Source organism: Chrysemys picta, chromosome 2, assembly GCF_011386835.1.
Source record: "Chrysemys picta bellii isolate R12L10 chromosome 2, ASM1138683v2, whole genome shotgun sequence".
In the NCBI taxonomy this organism is placed as follows: Eukaryota; Metazoa; Chordata; order Testudines; family Emydidae; genus Chrysemys; species Chrysemys picta.
The window spans coordinates 291,019,700-291,036,780 of NC_088792.1; the positions used below are offsets into that span (position 1 = coordinate 291,019,700).

General features: G+C 45.0%; 1 protein-coding gene across 11 annotated transcripts in view; it reads right to left on the minus strand.

Moving 5' to 3' along the window:
* The window catches only part of IQANK1 (IQ motif and ankyrin repeat containing 1), a 142,224-nt gene that overhangs the window by 74,983 nt on the left and 50,160 nt on the right, over window positions 1-17,081 (minus strand). For all 11 annotated transcript variants that reach the window (XM_065582359.1, XM_042861278.2, XM_005311629.5 and 8 more), the window contains 4 exons: window positions 13,791-13,916; window positions 4,251-4,390; window positions 3,809-3,863; window positions 2,814-2,906 (listed from right to left, as the gene is read on the minus strand). In XM_065582359.1, the coding sequence (XP_065438431.1) occupies window positions 2,814-2,906; window positions 3,809-3,863; window positions 4,251-4,390; window positions 13,791-13,916 (414 nt within the window). The remainder of the gene's footprint in view (window positions 1-2,813; window positions 2,907-3,808; window positions 3,864-4,250; window positions 4,391-13,790; window positions 13,917-17,081) is intronic.

Sequence of the window (17,081 nt, forward strand, 5' to 3'; positions counted from 1 at the left end):
CCCACTAGAGAAAGGATGTGGACAAATTGGAAAGTCCAGCAGGGGGCAATGAAAATGACTTATGAGGAGTGGCTGAGGGAACCGGGCTTATTTAGTCTGCAGAAGAGAAGAGCGAGGACAGATTTGATAGCAGCCTTCAACTACCTGAAGGGGGTTTACATAGAGGATGGAGCTTGGCTGTTCTCAGTGGTGGCAGATGACAGAACAAGGAGCAATGGTCTCAAGTTGCAGTGGAGGAGGTCTAGGTTGGATACTAGGAAAAACTATTTCACTAGGAGGGTGGTGAAGCACTGGAATGGGTTAACTAGGGAGGTGGTGGAATCTCCATCCTTAGAGGTTTTTAAGGCCCAGCTTGACAAAGCCCTGGCTGGGATGATTTAGTTGGGGTTGGTCCTGCTTTGGACAGGGGGTTGGACTAGATGACCTCCTGAGGTCTCTTCCAACCCTAATCTTCTATGATTCTAAGGGCTCTTCTATCTAGCAAACAAAGATCTGATGATTGCAAGATTAAATTAGACAAATTCAGACTAGAAACAAGGCTCAAAATTTTAACAATGAGGGTAATTAACCATTGGAATAATTTACCAAGCATTGTGGTGAATTCTCCTGTGTCAGATATGTGATCTTGGACGTGTAGAACCTTCAAAAGATTATACTGACATGTAACAGATGCTATGGGAGTGAAACTGGCAGACCTGGTGCCAGCTCAGGCCAAAATACCCATGCCTCAGTTGAATACTGACAAACAGAGCTAAAAATCAGCCTGGCTCACTTATGTGTTAGTATTGTTAAAACAGATATTAGAATTATAAGAATGTGTTCAGAGTTTATTGAATGCTTGTGAGCTGCTGCATGCATTAATCTCACCTAAAACAGCTGTATCCCACATTGTAATGTAATATTTGCAGTGCTTTGTAACTGTGTAAATTACCAGAAAGGAGAGAGACGTTAATTAGTGTGAAATGCTGGTCTCCGACAAAAGGTGTTATGGCCTGCCCAACAAGGAAGGCCCACTGACACCCCACAGACCAGCCTGGAAGATTAAAGAGGACAAAAGAAAGACTTTGTTGTTTACTCTTCCCATCTCCGAGAAGATAAGTCTTGCAAGTGAATAGCTCCCATCAGCTGAGTTGGCAGCTCAAAGCAGAAGTGAGGAAGTGAATAAAACCCCTGAACAAACAGGAAATGTATCTTTATATTGCTTGGACTCTGGGGGAACAAGGATTACTAGAATAAACAAAAGATCCCCAGTGCTTATCCTGGGCTAAGCCCTAAAGGACATACAGACATTGCTTATTACAGAAGCTTTTATTACTTTTTGAAAGTTAAGATTTTAAGTCAATATCTGCATTAACCTTGTAAAAAACTCGTTTTCTTTTCCTATTTAGTAAATCTTTAGATCGTTTAGTATAGGATTGGCTACAAGTGTTGTCTTTGGTGTGAGCTCCAACATGCAATTCAGGACTGGGCATAACCTGAATATTGCTGTTATTTGTGGTGAAATGGCCATCTATCACAATGGCAAGCTTCCCTGGATGGCGAGACAGGGAGTACCCCAGGGGACTGTCTGTGACTCCATGTTAAGGCTCTTACAGTGCCTAAGGAGTATACCTTTGATAAGTGGTTGGTGAAATCTAACTATAGAACTCTCAGCCAGTCTGGGGTTTGTGCCTGTTTTTGTAACAATCTGCCCTGAGGTTGGTACTCACGCTCTTGAGCCTCTGCAGGACAGCTTGACAATGGGGACAGTAAATCTCCCCAAGCTCTTGTATCTATAACTGTTCTGTAGCTTTTTCAGATAAAGATTGTGTTCTAACTCCATGGGGAAGGGAAGGATTAGAGAGCTAACTCCAGTAACTACAAGAAGTGTGTGTGTGTGTGGGGGGGAATCCTGCAAATCCCAGGACAGGTAAACAACTCCAGATACTTACCAACTCGTGGGGGGAATTACACATACTGATTCAGACCAGGTTCAAGGACCCAGATGACAAAAAAGGGTTTTTGGTAGAAAGGCTCAGCCTGAACTGACTGAGTGACCTTCATTTGATTCTCAAATTAACATGAGACTGTAACTGAGAGGGAAAAACCCTGCTGTCAGGTTTGAAGAACTGGAAACCTACCAGGGTCTCCATATGGATGATGGGTGTCACCTAGTAAGCTTAGCATGCATGTAGACAATTTTTTTTAATTATATGTACTCTGTAATGCTTTTGTCCTAAATATACTGTATATATTGTGCTTTGTGAAACAACCATCATAGCCACTGGGAGAGAGCAGAACTGCAGGCACTGAACTAAAGTCAGACCTGCTGGGATAAGCACAGCGAATTGGAAGGGGGACTGCAAGCCTAAATACCCAGTCTGGAGGGAGAGGGACATGGGTCCCTGCCCATAGAGAGGTGGTGGCTGGAGGGCTGAGACTTAAAGCAGTGCCTTTGACCAAGCCAGAGGTGCCGTTAGCCCTGGAACTGTGGTATCTCCATCACTGGACATTCTAACAAAGTTTGGATATTTTCTAAAAGATATGCTCTAATGTAAATAGGAATTCATTCAGGGAACTCCTATGGCCTGTGTTAAGCAGGTCAGACTAGATGATCACAATGGTCCCTTCTGGCCTAATAATCTATGAGCCCCACCTTCCAATGAGACACAATGTTGGGTGCACTGTACAGACCTCCTACCCAAATATTCTGAAAGGATGTGGCAGAGAGCCCCAAGCTGCCCCTTAGGTCTAATGGAGCAAAGGCAGCTTGGAACCTCTGTGGAGTCCCTTCCCTTCAGGCCTAACGGGGCAGAAGGGCCTGGAAGCCTCACCTGCAGGGTCAGCTCTGCATTGACCATCTGCTTTCTCTGACACTTGTCATGCTCCGTGATTCTCCTGTTCAGTTCACAGTAGGCCTGCTGCAGCTGCATGGGAGGAAAAAGGAGGAAACAGATGGGAAAGATGAAGGTGGCCCCACAACACAACTTTGTCTTAGGTGGGGAGGAAAGCAGAATCCTTTGTCACACCAGTAAGGCTTAAATTCCATGTCCCTATGCTCTAGATGAGGCTGCAACTTTCCTGTCACACAGAGGGGATAAATTCTACCCTACTGTTCTCAGGAGGGACAGTAAACCCCTGATCTGGATCAGATTGGGGGGGAGGGATAACTCAGTGGTTTGAGCATTGGCCTGCTAAACCTAGGGTTGTGAGTTCAATCCTTGAGGGGGCCACTTGGGGATCTGGGGCAAAATCAGTACTTGGTCCTGCTAGTGAAGGCAGGGGGCTGGACTCGATGACCTTTCAAGGTCCCTTCCAGTTCTAGGAGATGGGATATCTCCATTAATTATAATTATTATAAGATGTTGGGACCAGTTGGCTGACTGTATAAAAAGGTCAAAGGGGACTGACCAGCAGCTAGGGCAAGCTGGTTGGCAGTCTCTATGCAAGTGCAACTGAGCAGCATGAATATCTGTCCCAGGCATGCACCGTGAGGAGTACAGAACATATATCATCAACTCTCTCTTGGAGAGACAGCAGCAGGAATTGCGTTTTCTTCATGCAGGTACAAACCAGTCTTGCACAAATTACACCAATTAGCAAGTGCTGCCCCTCTCTTTAAGACTAGAAGGGCTGACAACTGTAAGTCCAGAGATCAACATCTAAACACATACCAATTCCAACTCAGTCCCTTCAGGGATCAGCTGAGCAGGAAAGTTGGGCACTGAAGAAGAAGAAGAAGTATGGCCACTGCAGGGAAAGGCTGGAAATGGGGGAACAATGATACCTTGGGGGCTGTTTAATAGTTTCTAAAAAGAGCAGGCCTGACCTCCTTGTTACATCTCTCTTGCGTTTTAGCCAGCTGCTCCACCTCCTCGTTCATTCTATGGGAAAGAATAACACAGTTCAGTCTCCGAGTCCCTCTCAGTGTGGAGGGGCATGGCAGCACTGCAGTTTCTGGACCCCCTTCTCTGATTCTAAAAGATGTCCTGATCAGACAAGGTGAGGAAAAGGAACCAAATTACATCACCTGCTGCAATGGGACAAACTCTTGGGCAACATCTGGGACATAAACTTGAGGTTCCTTCTTTTATCCCTTCTTATCTTACTATTCTGCCTCTTTCTTAGCTTCTTTTGCCTTTTGTCTCATAAAGTCCAAGTTCTCAAACTGTAACCCATTCAAAAGGTAAAAAACCCTTTCAGTATAACAGTGTTTGTGACTGCTGTACCTATCTTCCCTTTCCTGGCTAGGGCTGGGGTGCAGGTCTCACCGGTGAGTCTCAGCTTCTTTCTGCTTCTTTTCCAGCAAGGCTCTTCTTTGCTGTTCTGCCTCCATCTTCTGTAGCATCAACTCGGTCAGGCTGATGTCCCAGGAGTGCAGAATGGCAACCAAGCTGTCCAAAGAAGCAATCTTATTGGAAAAAAACACAAACACCATTACATCAACCTCAGCCTAGATCAATCCACACAAGCCGTCCATTTCCTGGACACTACTGTGCTAATAAGCGATGGTCACATAAATACCACCCTATACCGGAAACCTACTGACCGCTACACTTACCTACATGCCTCCAGCTTCCATCCAGGACACACCACACGATCCATTGTCTACAGCCAAGCTCTAAGATATAACCGCATTTGCTCCAATCCCTCAGATAGAGACAAGCACCTACAAGATCTCTATCAAGCATTCTTAAAACTACAATACCCACCTGCTGAAGTGAAAAAACAGATTGACAGAGCCAGACGAGTACCCAGAAGTCACCTCCTACAAGACAGGCCCAACAAAGAAAATAACAGAACACCACTAGCTGTCACCTTCAGCCCCCAACTAAAACCTCTCCAGCGCATCATCAGAGATCTACAACCTATCCTGAAAGATGATCCTTTACTCTCACAGATCTTGGGAGACAGACCTGTCCTTGCTTACAGACAACCCCCCAACCTAAAGCAAATACTCACCAGCAACCACACATCACTGAACAAAAACACTGACCCAGGAACCTATCCTTGTAACAAAGCCCAATGCCAACTCTGTCCACATATCTATTCAAGTGACATCATCATAGGACCTAATCACATCAGCCATACCATCAGGGGCTCATTCACCTGCACATCTACCTCAGGGAACAGATGGGCAGGATCCCCTGGGAAAATAACATGAAGGGCAAAGGGGTCCAGGAGAGCTGGCTGTATTTTAAAGAATCCTTACTGAGGTTGCAGGAACAAACCATCCCGATGTGTAGAAAGAATAGTAAATATGGCAGGCGACCAGCTTGGCTAAACAGTGAGACCCTTGCTGATCTTAAACGCAAAAAAGAAGCTTACAAGAAGTGGAAGATTGGACAAATGACCAGGGAGGAGTATAAAAATATTGCTCAGGCGTGCAAGAGTGAAATCAGGAAGGCCAAATCACACTTGGAGTTGCAGTTAGCAAGAGATGTTAAGAGTAACAAGAAGGGTTTCTTCAGGTATGTTAGCAACAAGAAGAAAATCAAGGAAAGTGTGGGCCCCTTACTGAATGAGGGAGGCAACCTAGTGACCGAGGATGTGGAAAAAGCTAATGTACTCAATGATTTTTTTGCCTCTGTCTTCACGAACAAGGTCAGCTCCCAGATTGCTGCACTGGGCAGTACAGCATGGGGAGAAGGTGACCAACCCTCTGTGGAGAAAGAAGTGGTTCGGGACTCTTTAGAAAAACTGGACGTGCACAAGTCCATGGGGCCGGATGCGCTGCATCCGAGGGTGCTAAAGGAGTTGGCGGGTGAGATTGCAGAGCCATTAGCCATTATTTTTGAAAACTCATGGCGATCGGGGGAGGTCCCAGATGACTGGAAAAAGGCTAATGTAGTGCCCATCTTTAAAAAAGGGAAGAAGGAGGATCCGGGGAACTACAGGCCAGTCAGCCTCACCTCAGTCCCTGGAAAAATCATGGAGCAGGTCCTCAAGGAATCAATTATGAAACATTTAGAGGAGAGGAAAGTGATCAGGAACAGTCAGCATGGATTCACGAAGGGGAAGTCGTGCCTGACTAACCTAATTGCCTTCTATGATGAGATAACTGGCTCCGTGGATGAGGGGAAAGCAGTGGATGTGTTATTCCTTGACTTTAGCAAAGCTTTTGATACGGTCTCCCACAGTATTCTTGCCGCCAAGTTAAAGAAGTATGGGCTGGATGAATGGACTGTAAGGTGGATAGAAAGCTGGCTAGATCGTCGGGCTCAACGGGTAGTGATCAATGGCTCCATGTCTAGTTGGCAGCCGGTTTCAAGCGGAGTGCCCCAAGGGTCGGTCCTGGGGCCGGTTTTGTTTAATATCTTTATTAATGATCTGGAGGATGGTGTGGACTGCACTCTCAGCAAGTTTGCAGATGACACTAAACTAGGAGGCGTGGTAGATACACTAGAGGGTAGGGATCGGATACAGAGGGACCTAGACAAATTAGAGGATTGGGCCGAAAAAAACCTGATGAGGTTCAACAAGGACAAGTGCAGAGTCCTGCACTTAGGACGGAAGAATCCCATGCACTGCTACAGACTAGGGACCGAATGGCTAGGTAGCAGTTCTGCAGAAAAGGACCTAGGGGTCACAGTGGACGAGAAGCTGGATATGAGTCAACAGTGTGCTCTTGTTGCCAAGAAGGCTAACGGCATTTTGGGCTGTATAAGTAGGGGCATTGCCAGCAGATCGAGGGACGTGATCGTTCCCCTTTATTCAACATTGGTGAGGCCTCATCTGGAATACTGTGTCCAGTTTTGGGCCCCACACTACAAGAAGGATGTGGAAAAATTGGAAAGAATCCAGCGGAGGGCAACAAAAATGATTAGGGGTCTGGAGCACATGACTTATGAGGAGAGGCTGAGGGAACTGGGATTGTTTAGTCTCCAGAAGAGAAGAATGAGGGGGGATTTTATAGCAGCCTTCAACTACCTGAAGGGGGGTTCCAAAGAGGATGGAGCTTGGCTGTTCTCAGTGGTGGCAGATGACAGAACAAGGAGCAATGGTCTCAAGTTGCAGTGGGGGAGGTCCAGGTTGGATATCAGGAAAAACTATTTCACTAGGAGGGTGGTGAAACACTGGAATGCGTTACCTAGGGAGGTGGTGGAGTCTCCTTCCTTGGAGGTTTTTAAGGCCCGGCTTGACAAAGCCCTGGCTGGGATGATTTAGCTGGGAATTGGTCCTGCTTTGAGCAGGGGGTTGGACTAGATGACCTCTTGAGGTCCCTTCCAACTCTGATATTCTATGATTCTATGATTCAATGTGATATATGCCATCATGTGCCAGCAATGCCCCTCTGCCATGTACATTGGCCAAACCGGACAGTCTCTACGCAAAAGAATTAATGGACACAAATCTGACATCAGGAATTATAATACTCGAAAACCAGTGGGAGAATACTTTAACCTGTCTGGCCATTCAATGACAGACCTGCGGGTGGCTATCTTACAACAGAAAAACTTCAAAAACAGACTCCAACGACAGACGGCTGAGCTGGAATTGATATGCAAACTAGACACAATCAACTCAGGATTGAATAAGGACTGGGAATGGCTGAGCCATTACAAACATTGAATCTATCTCCCCTTGTAAGTATTCTCACACTTCTTATCAAACTGTCTGTACTGGGCTATCTTGATTATCACTTCAAAAGTTTTTTTTCTCTTACTTAATTGGCCTCTCAGAGTTGGTAAGACAATTCCCACCTGTTCATGCTCTCTGTATGTGTGTGTATATATATATCTCCTCAATATTTATTCCACTCTATATGCATCCGAAGAAGTGGGCTGTAGTCCACGAAAGCTTATGCTCTAATAAATTTGTTAGTCTCTAAGGTGCCACAAGTACTCCTGTTCTTTTTACAAACACCATTGTGACTGTAAATACATAAATTAATGGCTGCGAACTACCCTCCAAACTCCAATCTCAGCAGCACCAACAATGGGTATTAGGGCTGGGATCATAACCCTTCATCTAAGAGAAGTGGGACCAAAGAAAGGGCAATCTGCACCACTAACGTCATAGGGACTGCCAACCCCGTGTAGTTTCCTTAATCCAAATAATCACTCTTAACTTGAGGGACTGTCCTGTTGACACTATTTTACTCTTTGCATGAATGAACCTGATAGGACAATTTATCTCACCCTTGTAGTTAAACAGGCTGCATCACTGTATGAGTGCCTATCAACAATCCTTTGCTCACATAAAGAATGGTTACTTACCCTACATTAACTGTAGCTCGAGATGTGTTCTCTGCATAGGATTCCGATTTTGGTGCTCATGTGCCCCATGCATGTAAGATCGGATTCTTTGGAATAGCAGTGTATGTCAGGGCCATGCCTATACCCTGGGCATTGTTGCAACCCCTCACAGCTGAGGTTATAAGGGGCAGAATGGCCTCAACCACCTCTTAGTTCCCTTGCCAATAAGGATCCTGTGTGGACAATACACCTAAAGAACTACAGGTGCTGTAGGGTAAATAACTACTTTCTTTTTCAAGTGATTGTCTGTACAGATTCCGCTCTTCATCACTAGCAAGCAGTATCCTTCCTAAGAGATAGGTAAGAGGAATATCACCTGGAGGACTGCTCTACCAAAGCTTTGAATCTGACCTAGAGGCCTGAACCAAGGCATAGCGGGGACCACACAAAAATGAGGAAGTTAGTTAAACAGAAATTAAGAGGTACAATGCCAAAAATGAAATCCCTGCAAGCTGCATGGACGCTTTTTAAATACACCATAATAGAGACTCAACTTAAATGTATCCCCAAATTAAAAAATATAGTAGGAGAACCAAAAAAGTGCAGCCAGGGCTAAACAACAAAGTAAAAAAAAAAAACACTGAGAGACAAAAAAGCATCCTTTAAAAATTGGAAGTTAAATCCTAGTGAGGAAAATAGAAAGGAGCCTAAACTCTGGCAAATGAAGTGTAAAAATATAATTAGGAAGGCCAAAAAAAAAAAAAAAGAAAGAATTTGAAGAACAGCTATCCAAAGACTCAAAAAGTAATAGCAAAATTTTTTTAAGTACATCAGAAGCAAGAAGCCTGCTAAAGACCAGTAGGGCGACTGGAGAATTGAGATGCTAAAGGAGCACTCAAGGCGGGTTCCATAGAGCATGGAGCTCGGCTCTTCTCAGTGGTGGCAGATGACAGAACAAGGAGCAATGGTCTCAAGTTGCAGTGGGGGAGGTCTAGGTTGGATATTAGGAAAAATATTTCCCTGGGAAGATGGTGAAGCACTGGAATGGGTTACCGAAGGTGGTGGTGGAATCTCCATCCTTAGAGGTTTTTGAGGTCAGGCTTGACAAAGCCCTGGCTGGTATGATTTAGTTGGGGTTGGTCCTGCTTTGAGCAGGGGGTTGGACTAGATATCTCCTGAGGTCCCTTCCAACCCTGATATTCTATGATTCTATGACCCTCAGAGGATACTGAGAGGGGGCACAGTGTTCTGGGGAGTCCTACTCAGTCAGGTGTACAGCCAGTGCTGTTGGAATATGAGATGGACCTGGTCTCTCCGTTGCCTCCAAAAGCATCTAACGTTGGGAACTCCAGTACTGGTCTTATTGCCAGCGCAGAGAAGTATACAGGTACGGTGACCCCATCAATGACATTAAAGCACTCTGTTTCACTGATGTCTTCAGCACCATGGTGTTCTATACTGACTAGTTCTGGGTCAGTTTCCTCAGCGATGGAGTGGTCTGCTGTGGGTTTTTTTTTTTTTTTTTTTTTTAATACTGGTGTGCATGTTACTGTCACAGCGAAAGTAGTATGAGCAGTACCTGGTGCAGCACAACGCTTGCTCTGGGCAGCAATGGTCAGTGCCAGATTTGCCTTCACACTGTGCAAGGCTTAGGATAGGAACTCCATCTCCCAGTGGGTAAGGGAGATCTACATCTCCTTTGGTGCTGGATGTCTTCGGGCTTCTGTGTTATGTTGAAGTAGAAGCAGAAGAGGAATAGGGCTTGTGAACATCTGTGGTGTTTGGGATAGTATTACAGCTCACAGGAGCACATGAGGCCGGATGCGCTGCATCCGAGGGTGATGAAGGAGTTGGCGGATGTGATTGCAGAGCCATTGGCCATTATCTTTGAAAACTCATGGCGATCCGGGGAGGTCCCGGATGACTGGAAAAAGGCTAATGTAGTGCCCATCTTTTAAAAAGGGAAGGAGGAGGATCCGGGGAACTACAGGCCAGTCAGCCTCACCTCAGTCCCTGGAAAAATCATGGAGCAGGTCCTCAAGGAATCAATTCTGAAGCACTTAGAGGAGAGGAAAGTGATTAGGAACAGTCAGCCTGGATTCGTCAAGGGCAAGTCATGCCTGACTAACCTAATTGCCTTTTATGACGAGATAACTGGGTCTGCGGATGAGGAGAAAGCAGTGGATGTATTATTCCTTGACTTTAGCAAAGCTTTTGATATAGTATCCCACAGCATTCTTGCCAGCAAGTTAAAGAAGTATGGGCTGGATGAATGGACTATAAGGTGGATAGAAAGCTGTCTAGATCGTCGGGCTCAACGGGCAGTGATCAATGGCTCCATGTCTAGTTGGCAGCCGGTATCAAGTGGAGTGCCCTAAGGGTCGGTCCTGGGGCCGTTTTTGTTCAATATCTTCATTAATGATCTGGAGGATGGCGTGGACTGCACCCTCAGCAAGTTTCCAGATGACACTAAACTGGGAGGAGTGGTAGATACGCTGGAGGGTAGGAATAGGATACAGAGGGACCTAGACAAATTAGAGGATTGGACCAAAAGAAATCTGATGAGGCTCAACAAGGACAAGTGCAGAGTCCTGCACTTAGGACGGAAGAATCCCATGCACTGTTACAGACTAGGGACCGCATGGCTAAGCAGAAGTTCTGCAGAAAAGGACCTAGGGGTTACAGTGGATGAGAAGCTGGATATGAGTCGACAGTGTGCCCTTTTTGCCCAGAAGGCTAATGGCATTTTGGGCTGTATAAGTAGGGGCATTGCCAGCAGATCGAGGGACATGATCATTCCCCTCTATTCGACATTGGTGAGGCCTCATCTGGAGTACTGTGTCCAGTTTTGGGCCCCACACTACAAGAAGGATGTGGAAAAATTGGAAAGAGTCCATCGGAGGGCAACAAAAATTATTAGGGGGCTGGAGCACATGACTTATGAGGAGAGGCTGAGGGAACTGAGATAGTTTAGTCTGCAGAAAAGAAGAATGAGGGGGGATTTGATAGCTGCTTTCAACTACCTGAAAGGGAGTTCCAAAGAGGATGGATCTAGACCAGAGGTTCCCAAAGTGGGCGATACTGCCCCCTGGGGGGCGCTGGAACGATCCAGGGGGGCAGTAGTAGCCTCGGGTGCAATTGGGGGGCATTGAATAAAAATAAGGGGGCGGTGGAAGCATAAAGAAAGAATATAAGAAAATTTTGAAAAACCGTTCGTACATGTTTCATCTGTTGTGTAACAGAGTTAAAGTTGTAGTGATTACTTTATTTTCCAAATAAATTCACAAATTATAACCGATCAGGTGTCAAGTACGCCAACAGCTCTTAACAAGCAAGTGTTGGCAGGCGAGCGTGTCGCGCATTGTCGGGAAGTCCAGCATGCATCGGCAGGAATATGTGCGTGTAATGACTTGTTTACAATACGATACTATAAATAGGCGACATGTATGAAATCTAATTTAGATTGTTTCTTAATTGTGTAAAAAGCAGTTAACAATAGTGCAATAAGTATTTAAAATTTTTTATTCATATTCAATACCTTCGATCTTTACGGATTACGGATCACATACAAAGCAAATTGTATTATTGTTGTTTCAATAAAACAGCAATTTACACGTGAGTATTTTTATACATTTTCTTACATATCTACCGTACGTTTCTGTGTCTCTAGTGCTTACTAATAATAAAATCGTAGCAGGCTTGTGTCGGTACAGTACTATTTGAAGTGTACAGTCAATATATTTGTCATTTTTTATTACAATATTAACGAAAACGGGAATGAAATCGTAAAAAAACTGTTAACTATTAACATTTATTTATATCTATCGAATCATCTGTGTTAATTGGTAAATAAGGCGTGTGTTAATAAGGAACAATTATTTAAATAAGGGCAAACTAAATTAAAACTATTAACTGATTTTTAATTGCATATTGATTATTTTTAATTAATTATTTCTTGATAAATTTAGTTTGATATTTGACAGTTTAATATCAAATACATATATCTAATGCTGAGCAAAGAACAAAACCCAGTTTATTAGTTTCATTAGTATTTTAGTTTGGTTGTCTTTTGCCATCTTACGCAAAAACCACTGTATACCTGATGTCGTGGGCGATATTCTAATAACACATCTTTCTTTACTATATTGTAGGACGTAGGTAGAAATATAGATACATAAAAGAACACAAATTTGTCACTGCATCTTTCTGTTTGTTCGCTTAAAGAAGGTAGATTTCCAGGGGGGCGCTGAGTAATTTTTTTTCTGAAAAGGGGGGCGCTGAGTAATTTTTTTTCTGAAAAGGGGGCAGTAGGCCAAATAAGTTTGGGAACCTCTGATCTAGACTGTTCTCAGTGGTAGCAGATGACAGAACACAGGGTAATGGTCTCAAGTTGCAGTGGGGGAGGTTTAGGTTGGATATTAGGAAAAACTTTTTCACTAGGAGGGTGGTGAAGCACTGGAATGGGTTACCTAGGGAGGTGGTGGAATCTCCTTCCTTGGAGATTTTTAAGGTCAAGCTTGACAAAGCCCTGGCTGGGATGATTTAGTTGGGGATTGGTCCAGCTATGAGCAGGGGGTTGGACTAGATGACCTCCTGAGGTCCCTTCCAACCCTGATATTATATGATTCTATGATGGACTGAGACAAATGGGGAGGTTTCTTGGCCAGCTTGTCTGGATCAGACAACACTTGCATCAAAGCCTCCAGAAGATGTAACTTCAGTCTGCCCTCTCTGGATTGAAGTCTGTACTTTGAAAATCCTACATTAAGTAGTGCTCAGGCATATGGTCTTTGCCTAAGCATAGGAGGTGCTGAGCATCAATCATGGGCTTTGCTGAGTCCCAGGTAGAAGAGATCTTGAATCCTGGAGCCTTGCCTTTGATCTTATATATGGGGGGGGGGTGTCTAACCATGTACAGAGGCTGGCATGGGGCCGGGGGCCAGAAATCCTATCAAAACACTATTTCCACAGGGAATAGAGAACAGGTATGCTAACTAATGAACTGTAAATAGCGAATCAGAAAACAATAGCTAAATAATCTTTTGCAGATTGGAGGTCACTGAGATCGCAGGGCTCCATGTTGAAGCCATTGGTGGTCAGAAGAAACTGAAAGGCTGTTCAGGCTGCCCTGCTCCTTATACCCTTGGCTACGGTGGTTGCAGGGGCTCCCAGGATGCAGGGGAATTCCCGTGGGACGCACTTATTCAAAGGAATACGATCGCATGTGCACAGGGCATATGTGCAGCAAGAATGGAATCTGTGTGCACAATCACTCAAAGAATGAAACAGCAGTTAAACTGAAATTAAATGGACAACTCAATTCAAAGTCACATGCCTGGCTGAAAATGCTTTACTTGCTCTTGTTACAAGTAACACCTGAGATCAGTAGAGCTAAGAGAAAAAAGGATATTATTTTCACCTCTGTTTTCAGGTTTACTTCCAACAGTTTATAGCACTCTGTGTAGAGTCAGTGCCACTGCACCCCCTGCATAGTCAGTCAATATCCACTCTTGTTTGTGAGGCTCATTCAGGGAGCAGAGGAGACAATATAAGAGACCAAAAAAGAAACAATGTTATTGTAAGGCAAAGGGAAATAGAACAAATTGCCCCTACTTGTTCAGGCGTGTTGCCATCATCAGCATAAAGTCTGGGGTCTGCTCCATATTGAAGAAGCGTCTCCACTGCAGCCATGTGACCACCAAAAGCAGCACGATAAAGAGGGGTCCTGCCAAAAGCTCCCTACACAAATAAAAACAATGAACATGAGGAAAATAGTGTCTGACAGTCACATATAGCAATCTGCTATCATCAATGCTCTGTACATCTTCTCCCAACCTGCACAAAGGACAACCTATAAAGCTCCCTCTCCCACTGCAGAAGTGGATACCAGCAGAGCCTGATTAAAGCAATTTGGGGCCCTAGACACCCTCACATGGGGTCTCTTCTGTGCCACAACCCTACTCCTCCACACCATCATCCCATCCCTGCTTAGGGTTGTAATGGCCAGGGCCACGCTCATCTGGGTGACCTGACAACCTCAGAAATGGGGCACTTGGGAGTGGGGAGGGGGAGAAGAAGCCAGAGCATGTAATAATTCTTTAAAAAGGGTTTACCAGTATTTATTTTATCTACACCCATTTACTTTCAGTCCTAATTCCCTGTAAGTTTCCCTTTGTGTACCCAAAGCGTTTTTATTCTCTAGAAAGTCCAAAGTCTTTATAGGGAGGCAGAGCCCAGCCTGTGCCCAAACTCGGGACCTTCTTTTCCAAGGTGTTACTGCTCCTCAGACAATGATCTGGTGCTGTCTTTAAAACTCCCCTCTCTGGAATTGTTCCCTCAGCCTCAGAATGAGGTGGGGCTGATTTATGTAAATCCTAGATCCCTTCCACTCCCAGCAGCTTCTGAGAGGATTTGTGATTGATTAGAGCCAGCTGAACCACATCCTAGTTCTAATTTTCTGGGGTAGTCCACTACCTACAGATTCTTGGGGTTGTTTGGGTTTTTTCACCCTTGTGACAGTTCATTCTCTCATAGTCACACATATAAGAGCAACCTGCTGGGCTAGCGGGTGATCTACCATTGCTCCCCTTTGTGCAGGCTGTGGTCCCCCTCCTTTCTAGAACATCACTCTATCGTCATACAAGCTGGGTTCTGTCCAGAGGGAAGGAGGTCTCAGCCCCTACTCATCTGGGCAGGAAATGCCATGTCTGCATCTTTCCCACTCAAATGATAATGGAGGTGACTGCAGCACGTACACTGAGTCCACTTTTCATGTGGCGTCAGCAAAGGCCCTCATGCAGAGATAGCAAGTAATGGTCCCTCTTTTTGTTTTCTTCTTGTGTGTGGAACAAATGACTGCCCAAGCTCATAGCACAGCCTCTCCCACCCTCACACATTCCCTTCATCCTCTATCCTCTCCCTCATTACATCTGCTCCTTTCATTCATTCTCCTTCCTGCCTCTTCATTCATTCCAGATCCTACATTCATTTCAATGAGACTTTATTAGCATGACAAGCTACAGAAGTGTTTCCAAAGTGGAAGGAAGAGACAGACTGTTCAGGTCTCTGTCAGGAGTGGATTCAACCCACCCACAACAGAATCTCACACTGCATTTGAGGTTTCAACTTTTGCCCATTTATCATTCCTATCCATTCCTGAGCTGCTAGCAGGTTGCTCCACAGCATGATGCTTTGTCACTCTTTTTCCCCACAGTCCATAACAGTTTTCCTCATCACTTTTTGATGACACATCTTTATGATACCTGATAACTTGAAAAAACATCCATCTTGCTCTTCCTCTTATTTGCAATATTGGCCTAGAAAATGTTTGTCTCAATCTCTCCTCTCACATTGGCTGCACAGTTGCTCTTTTCTGAGTTTAAACACTTTCTCTTCACTATTCTCCATTTTCCTTATCCCTCTCTTCCCCATCCCCTTCATCATGTTTGTTAAATTTGAGTGCTCAGTCATTCATTCTGCACACAGAAAAGGAAAGAGGCCACTAGGAGATGTGCAGTGCCTTTGGTCTCTTTCCTTTCTTGGCCACGCAGGTTCATCAGAGCCAGCAGCTGAGTCCCCCCCACAGCTGAGTCCCATTTCCCTGGTACAGTGACACACGCCTCAGAGGGGCTCCTCATAGTGGAAGGCCAATCCTCCCAGGGCCCCCTGGGCAAGCTAAGAAGTTTTCCCTTTTCCCTTGCCTCCATCCCCCCCTCCATTAGAGCCAGAAGAGTGACAGGGTCCTCTTCAGCACAGCAGGGGCCTAGTTGCCTCTGGTGGTAGGTGTGGGGCCAGCCATGTCTTCTTTCTGCTGGAGGGTCTCTGCAGTCTCAGATAAACATTACTGCATCAGTTACACTTGAGTCATATTTTCAAACTTTTTTTTTTTTTTAATGGAAGTGGAGGTTCTGGCTTCAAGTGATTTCAGGATCTGGGGCCTTAGGTATAAGTTTATAATGCCTATGTAAAGTAGTTATGGAACATGATCCACATTCATAGCCTGAGAAGCAGGCTCCTACTCCACTAATATCAGAGGGGCTGACTTCACCAAATTGCTATTTTCTGAAGGGAAAAGGGATTTGGGGGTGAAGGTAGTAGGACTGACTACCAGGAGGGAGACATTGGAACATAACTAAAAGAAAGGCAATTGATCAGTGTGTGAAGATGGGAAGGGCACAAGAGAAATTAATAGGTAATGCTATAATTTAGTCATGGATACTTTTAGTAAAAATCATGGACAGGTTATAGAAACATAGAAGATTAGGGTTGGAAGAGACCTCAGGAGGTCATCTAGTCCACCCCCCTGCTCAAAGCAGAACCAACCCCAACTAAATCATCCCAGCCAGGGCTTTATAAGCCAGGCCTTGAAAACCTTTAAGGATGGAGATTCCACCACCTCCTTAGGTAATCCATTCCAGTGCTTCACCACAGTCCTAGAGAAATAGTTTTTCCTAATATCCAACCTAGACCTCCCCTACTGTAACTTGAGACCATTACTCCTTGTTCTGTCATCTGCCACCACTGAGAACTGCCGAGCTCCATCCTCTGGAACCCCCCTTCAGGTAGCTGAAGGCTGCTATCAAATCCTCCCTCACTCTTCTCTTCTGCAGACTAAATAAGCCCAGTTCCCTCAGCCTCTCCTCATAAGTCATATGCCCCAGCCCCCTGATCATTTCACTGCTCTCCGCTGGACTCTCTCCAATTTGTCCACATCCTTTCTGTAGTGGGGGGGCTCAAAACTGGATGCAATACTTCAAATGTGGCCTCACCAGTGCCGAATAGAGGGGAATAATCACTTCCCTCAATCTGCTGGCAATGCTCCTACTTATACAGCCCAATATGCCATTGGCCTTCTTGGCAATGAGGGCACACTGCTGACTCATATCCAGCTTCTCATCCACTGTA